This window comes from Neopelma chrysocephalum, unplaced genomic scaffold (genome assembly GCF_003984885.1).
Source record: "Neopelma chrysocephalum unplaced genomic scaffold, ASM398488v2 Primary Assembly neopelma1_147, whole genome shotgun sequence".
NCBI lineage: Eukaryota > Metazoa > Chordata > Aves > Passeriformes > Pipridae > Neopelma > Neopelma chrysocephalum.
Window position 1 is genome coordinate 2,120,991 of NW_020897809.1, and position 7,994 is coordinate 2,128,984.

The 7,994-nt window shown below is 42.2% G+C and overlaps 1 protein-coding gene across 2 annotated transcripts in view; it reads left to right on the top strand.

Moving 5' to 3' along the window:
• The window catches only part of SFMBT1 (Scm like with four mbt domains 1), a 91,527-nt gene extending 85,583 nt beyond the window's left edge, over window positions 1–5,944 (top strand). For both annotated transcript variants that reach the window (XM_027701007.1, XM_027701008.1), the window contains one exon: window positions 493–5,944. In XM_027701007.1, coding sequence (XP_027556808.1) covers window positions 493–633 — 141 coding nt within the window. In that variant the 3' untranslated portion in view covers window positions 634–5,944. The remainder of the gene's footprint in view (window positions 1–492) is intronic.
• The last annotated feature ends 2,050 nt before the right edge of the window (window positions 5,945–7,994 follow it).

A 7,994-nucleotide genomic window follows, 5' to 3' on the forward strand; every position in this document is an offset into this window, starting at 1 on the left:
TGTTGTATTGCAGGAGTGAATGTTTTTGTGTTAGTATAACAACCAGAGTACAAAACAGAGTCAAGTTAACATTTTTTTTGCATCTTGCTTAAAATTTGCCATAAGAAGCGTTGTCTATCAAAACTGTAGTACTAGAACTAATGATGACTACGGTTTGTAGTGATGGATTTACTTGACCTTGTAGAACCTCTGTTTTTATAGAAAGATGCAGAAAGTGGGACTTTCTGCATGAAATTTCCTTGGTTTCTTTTGTTAGGTTGATTTTTTTGCAATAGCATCTCATGAGACTCTGTCCCTCAGCCAGTGAATTTGAGCTGACGTTTTAAGAAAGGAGTTAATTTGTTGTGAGAGAGATTTTTAAGCTGCTTGGAGTAGCATGAAAGAAACATCTAATTCACAAATGGTCATGAATCTGAAATTACAGCAAACCAAAGCTGAAGGAGCAAGGAGAATAAAAATACAAAGTCACTATGGAATTTTGTTTCCTGACAGGAAATCGATGGCCAGGCCCTGCTGCTGCTGACCCTGCCCACTGTTCAAGAGTGTATGGACTTGAAACTTGGACCAGCTATTAAACTCTGCCATCACATTGAGAGGGTCAAACTTGCCTTCTACCAGCAGTTTGCTAACTGAGGAGCAGCCAAGTTGAAGTGGACCTTTGAAGCACAACTACAAAAACATGCTCCTTCCTCTCTAGCAAGTGAAGCCAAATGAAGTTAAACTGAGGCCCTGGTGACCTGAAAGTGTGTGTCAGCCTCGATTTTTCTATTTTGACAAAAGGAAGACAACATCTGGAGCAAAATGCCAATGCAAACACAGGGGCTACTCTACCAGCTGCCAGCTCGGGAACACAATAGTCTCTTGCTCTATGGTTCCCTTTTTCTAATGTATTTTTTAATGATTACAGAAAAGTCTCCTCTCGTGGGAAATGACATTTCAATAGTTCTGTTGGCACGGAACTTTAAAAGGAGAATCGGATCCTGTTTACGTTAGCATGTAGGCTGCCAGAAATAACCTTTCTCTGTCCCTGATGTCTCACAGAATCCCCTTCCCTCCCTGTGGACGAACACTTGCTTTACCACAGCACTGACTTTGGAATGTGCTCTTTGCACATTCGTGTGTTAATGTTGAGTTTTTTAATGAATTTGTTCATTGTTAGGACAACAACGTGGCCACAGGGTTCTGAATGTACAGTATAGCAAGAGTGTGGTTCCTTTTGAAGTTCTTTTGTTTATTTTGGATTTTTTCGGTTTCATTGTTGTTGGGTTTCAGTTTTGTTTTTACTACCTCTGTAGCCTGAACAGTAGAAGTGACGAACTAAAAAGGGAGGGAACCATTCTTTCTGGACAAATCGTCTGTAGCTGCACAGCAGTCTGACTTCTGTGGGCATGTCCAGAGTACAAACCAATGTCAGCATACAGAGCTTCTGTTCCAAAGCTTTAGTGAAACCTGTGTAGGCGTAACCTGGATGTTTCCTTTTTCTTCAGATGTCAGAAAACGTAATTATTTTTGCACTTCTCTTACAGATGGGCTGTAGGAAATAAGGAAGGAAAGAGAAAGTGCCTCTGCATTTTCTATATTTTGGTTGTCAGATTATTTTATATTTTTTTTTATTGTGTGAAGTTATTTCCTTTTTCTTCTAGCAAACAATTGGGCCATGTACACAGAGCCTGTCAGCAGACTTTTGCTTTGCTATCTGAACATCTTTTTAGAGAATACACTAAGGAAACTGCAACCAACAGAGGACTGCAAGAAAGCTCTGCCAGTGTTTGCATACTGGAAACTCTTGTGAGCTTGACTTTGTATTTTTAACTATCTACAGATGCTCAGGATCAGACTTGGTGAAAATTTGGTGGGTTGGGAAGGGACTTGTCTGCTTTTATTAGAAAAAAGGAAAAGGACCAGAGGAACATCTTAGGTCCATCAGTAGGCTCACCATAGGATGAACTGCTGATTTTAATTTTCCAGGGTAATAAAACCCAACCAGCCACTCGCTGCAGACCTGTGCTTTACACTTTAACAGGGCTTGCATTACTTTCCATTAAAGATGTGGAGAAACTTGTGTCGGGCTCAAGATCTGCATCATATGAGCATTAAGTTTCAGATGGCTTGCATTCAGTCACTCTGCCTTCCTCACAGTACTTGGAGGGGCAGGAGCTGGATGTGTGCAGCCATGGCCCTTTATCTCCTGTTCAAATCCATCTCTGCAGGAAGCCCCTGGCATACAAAGGTGCGTGAGTTAGGAAGGTTCTCGCTGCAGGAATTGGTTTAGGAAATGAGCACGGGTCACTCTGGTCAGACAGAGGGATCCGAGTGTCCCTTAGGCCCAGTGGGATCGGCTGTTCCAATGCTGTGAGCTGTAGGATTCAGGAAGGAGGTGTCTGTAAGCTGACAGCTGAGTTTGCACAGCCTGTGTCTGTACCTGCCACATTGGTGTTGAGGGGGAGCTGCCTCCAGGGAAAACTGTTTGGACTAAGCAAAGCACAGTGACTGGGCTTTACTGCTTTTGCCCCTTAGAATAACTGCCAAGTCAAAGCAGAACTATTTACAGAAATAAATAATCAGATTTTTTTCCTGTTCCAGAATCGAAATGTAAATGCCAGACAGTTTATTTAGCTGAATATTCCTGAGGGAGGGAGGGCAGCGTGTAGCTCGGACAATTTTTCTCCCATGTTGTAAGCAGAGTCTGAAAACGTAATTAAATTGAAATCAAAGTGTTCCTTCCTCCTCCTCACACCAGATATGTGGCCAGTAAATGGATGTTTTGGCTCTTCATATTCTGCTTAGATCATCTGCCTGTACTCCATTCCCTTAGGACAAGCTCAGTGATAACCCATTAGGCTGAGAAAATTTTAAAAGAAACACTGCTGCTTTGCTGTCAGCATCTTGTCTTGAGAAATTTGACCAGCAGAGAACTTCTGGGCTGGAAGGTGATGCTTTTGAATCAGTGCAATATGATTTCCAGAGCTCTCTTGCCCTGATGCCTCCTGCATAGCCAAGAGATGTTGCTTCCACCTTTCCCCATGGACAGATACATATCTTTTTAAGTAGCTGTCAGGAGAGAATAGAGCTTAAAGTGTAATTTAGTGGACCTGTTAAGATGGTGCCTAGGGTTTTAAATACAAATGTCATACTTCTTTTTCTCAGTAAATAAAGCAGTCAGCAGTTCCAGATGTTAGTGAGATACTTACTGGTCACCTTTGGCATGTTTTATAGGCTGGATTTTTCTGCCTTGTTTTGGGAGGCACTGACAGTCTGGTCCCAATGGGATCTATTTTTGTTGAGATTTTCAAAAGGGATGTTTTCATTATTTGTGAAATGTTTTTATGCTGCACACGGGTACTGTACACTCTGTTTCCTGGGGAAAAAAATGCACTCTGTTTTATTGCTGGATTTAAAAGGGATAATTGGGGCTTTATCTTGATGGATGGTGTTTCTACTTGACTCTGTTTCAAGTTCCTCTTTCTCTATGCGTGGCAGATGACATAACTGTACTTATTTGTTCAACTTATTCCAACATGACTTGAAATCAGCTCACGTGGGGCTTTAGTCGCTCTGTTTCTTCAAAACTGGATTTTGCTTAGCTGGTGGCTGAATCTTGGCTTTGGGTGCCAGCAATGTTTCACCAGCAGGAATTGCTGGGATTGCAGTAATTTAGGTTTCAGGAATTTATGCCGTCCTCTACCATACATATGACAACGCTGGAGTCCAGGAGAAAGGCAGTGGTGTCTTGGCATTGTCTTCAGCACAAGAAAATGAACTCCCCACTGGGCCTTGTGTGCTGTTTCTGGGGCTGGTAAAGGGAGTTTACCCTTGGCTTGACCCACTGAGGGTTTGTATTCTTGCCTGTCATGTTTTCATATGTGTTGTGCAGTCTTGGGTTTGCACGCCACAGCTTTAGAAACCTGGTGGTGCCACTTGTGCTGTGCTAAACTTAGCCTTTGTTAGGCACAAAGGTTTTGTTTGGTTACTGTGGTGTGCTTTCTGCACCAACACAAGGATTCTATAATAGAGAAGTATTCAACCTCCAGAAATGTCATGGAAGGTTCGTGTGGTAGGATTATGCCCCAAAGCATGAGCAGCTTGCAGTCCATCCTAAACTGAAAGCAGTCCTTCCAGAAGAGCAGAGGTACAGCACTGGTCTTGGTGAATGAAGACTACTTTTTTCCTAACTCGAAACATTTCCGAAAGTTCCTCTTTGAGGAATGAAATAAAAGGCAGATTAATTTCTGTGTTGTATAGTACTCCAGGAGTGTTTGCAGTCTCTCCTGGGATTAATGGAAACAGTACATACAGAGTTCAGGAGTGGTTTTTAAGATTACTTTCTCTGTCACAACTTTTAGCAGTATTTTGTTGTTGCTTTAGGATTTGCTAGTGTTTATTCTTTATTCCAGTGATGCTTTAAAGGAGGGAAGGAGTATTTAGCTGCTAGGTCCACAGAATTGTAAATATATTTACAGTTGATTGGACTGAGCACTCCATTCTTCTGTGTAAAGTACAAAGACTCGGTACGTAGTTTGCAAAAAGCCAAGTGGCTTGTGAGATTTTTGAATGTAATGGAATAGGCTTCAAAACTATCAAGCTTGAACTGGAGACTGGATACCTTTGGACCAAATCTGTTGTTACTAGATGAAGTAGCCTTACCAGAAAGCCAAAAATACGATGATCCTGTACAAAGCTACTCCTTAACCAGTCCTGTCACATAGTAGCAGACTGGTTACTGCCTACTGTGAGCTCAAATCACCTAAAAGTAACTAAGCACAAAGACATAGGCTCGGTCAGGAGACTTCAGGTGTATGATGAAGGCTCCTCTTTAAAGGGATTGTGTGCTGAACCCTTATTTCAAAGTGCTGCCTCCCTTCCCCAACATGTGTGTAGCCTTGTTTTCAAAGGCAGCCTTTTGGGTGAGAGATCAGAATGGGACTTGGGAACACCAGAGACAACAAGCCTCTTTTATTGTTACGTGTTTTTCTAAAAAAATTAATAATAATCTGTAGGAAACACAACAAAAATGAGTTAAGATTGATGACACTTTGTCTCCACGGTCGCTTCCTCAAGTGGCATCTGTTGTTCTGAAATGCACCAGACACATAAATGGACTTTTGATGAGAAGACAAAGTTTTACTCTGTTGGGTGCAAAGCCAGCAGTGTTTGGCTCAGCTTTAAGCCATGGAAGCGAGCAGGTGATGCACTGACCAGATTCAGAGGCAGTAGGTCTGACTGACTGAGCACAAACACGGTGTCTGTGGGAGCCCTCTGGCCTTGCACAGTCCGAGAGGAACAGGCCTGACCGAGGCACAGCTCGGCAATGAACAGTGAGCTCCAGGCACAGAGGAATTCTCACCCACTCTGAAAGTTGTTAAGCACCAGTTTCCAAGAAACCTCATGGCAAAAAAAATAATCTGGAGGTGTCATGTTTCTCCTCTCCTCTTTCATTTCTTTTTTTTTTTTAATTATTATTTCTGTTTAAAAGGAATTTTAAATAATCCTTATAGACAATCAGAGGTCTTTTAGGAGACTCTGCCCTAAAGGGTACCAGCTCCCCACCTGTGGGCCTCTTTCTTATACTAACTCATTGGAACTGATGCACTTTTCCTGTATTTTGCCTTTTTTAATTAGCTGCTTGTTCTTAAACAAAGATTTAAATGCATATTGTGTTGTGTCCCTTCTGCTTGTTGTTTTATCTTTCTTTAACTTTAAAAAAAATATATATATATGCAGTGAGACTGAAATACTACATGGAAGAGAAACATGCACAAGAAAATATGCCTATTAAGTCCCACCATTGTTTGAGCAGGTGTAACAATTTAATCAGAGGATTTTTTTAAAAACTATTTTGGATGGATATTTTGCTTGTTTTGTCTGTAAATAGTGTACAAAAGTTTGTGTTATATGACAGTTTTAAGTGGTTGTAAGAAAATTAAAAAAGATACTTAAACTGTTACTGATGGCTTTGGTATTAATATCATGATAAATACTGCTGCTTACCATGAGGAATGTACCATCTTACAAAACTGCGTGGAAAGCTGTCTAGCATGCTCCATTACTTGCATAAAAGATAAATGCAAACCACATAAATACCACTTGCACAGGCTTCATGTTAAAGATCTTGATTGGGTTGTATTCAGTTCCCTCAAATGCAGGAGACCTATTTCTCAAAGCCTTCTTGTGAGGTAACAGGTTTTGTTTCACAGGGTGCTGAAGCTAATTAATATACAGGACCTGTGAATTGGGGTAATTTATTGCTTTCTTTGAGCATAAGGAGCTGCTTGGTACCATGTGGAGCAAACCTTGCAGGTGCTGCTGCTCCTCCTGGATGGTTTTGTAAAGGTTTACACGACCCCAGCAAGTTGAAATTTTACAAAGAGCCGGCTTTGCTTCCTCCAAATAACATGAGAGTCCACAGGATGTTTCAGAAACAGGTCAGCCTTGTGAAGTTCTTGTTTCCTTACTTGGCCTTCCAACAGATTGTACTCGTGTGCTCCTCAGCACTTGTTTATTGGCTGCACTTCAGTTACCTTGAGCTGATTTTACACGGGGTGCAGAAAACACATAGGAGTGGGATGAAAGTGATTTGCTTAACACTGTTTTTAAACATCTATAAATATGTAGGATCTAACATAAATCTGCTACTCGCCTTCACGGAGCACTACCTGCCTGTGGGAAATCTGAAGGCTTGTGAATAGCACAGAGCAGGAGGCGGTGACTTGTCTGACACAGGTTTCAGAAGGGCTTATAGGAGTCATGAGGAGATGAAACTCTCAAAGAGGTATTTTGGGGGAATGATCTGTTTTAAAGCATGGAACATGGAGTACCATGAGCATAAGCCCTGCAAGTTATGTTTCCGGATTCATGTCTGAAACACAAGTTTTGTGTGTAAATAGCATTAGGTAAATCTTTAACCGGTATAAGTGACCAGGTCAGGTGTGTGGGGGGGGATATTTAATGCTCAGCAGGTGCTGTGAAAGCTTAAAAACCATCCCCGGGCCACAAGTAAATAGGTCACAGTCACAGTGCTTGGTGGCTGTGATCCCCGAGTGCAAGGGGGAGAACAAGGAATCTGCTTTGGTCCTTGTCCTTTCTGTTGGGTAATTATTTGCTTTCCTGAACTCTTGCCTTTGCAGCTCAGAGCAGAAGAGCACTGACCTGGGGCCAGAGGCACTGGACAGAGCATTTGGGCTGTGTGCTCTGTAAGTCAGGGAACTGGAAACATTTCTTTTTCTAGCTGCAGCTTCCAGACGTTTATGGCACAGCCTGAATATCAGAGAAATCACTGTCATGTGCCAAAACTGTTGGTGTTGCCTGCCAGGAAGAACAGTCACGTAGGTGGGTTGTGAGAAAAATGCAACAAATGTTGTTATTTGAAGAGCTATTGCTTCACGTGCTCAGCTTATTTTTCTGATAGACTTAAAACATGTTGTACTTTCTGGGTGGTACTTATAAGCGAACTCATACTTAGGCTGGGATTTTAAATTATTTAAAATATTAAAGAAACAGCATGAGAAAAAATACAATGCAATGTGACCTGGGTTGATCCCACAGTAAAAAGAAGAACCTAAACTTGATGTAGTTCTGCTTGGTGATGAAGAAGAGGGGTATGGTGTGACAGGGTCAGGCAAGGCTCACTGGCCAACAGGTGCAGTTTCCCACGTACAGTTCCTAAGTGAACGACCTGACGTGCTCTGTTTTATCCATTGTGCCCTTTTTAAAGAACAAACATTTTTCGCTAAAGAACCCAGGCCATAATTTTATCATTCTGGTTTGGTCAGACTTGCTTGACCCTTGGGGGGAAGGGTTAGGGTTAAGCGAAGCCTTCTGGTGCTGCGGTTCCGACCCAGGGCTGGGAACCTCGAGGAGTGCTGTGAACCTCCTCTAGGAGGGCTGTAGTGCGGTTTACAAATCGCTGGGGATGCCGGAGCCAGGAGAGTTTGGATGCCCGAGCCACACAGGGGTTGGATGCCGGAGCCAAACAGCGTTTGGCTGCTCGGAGCATC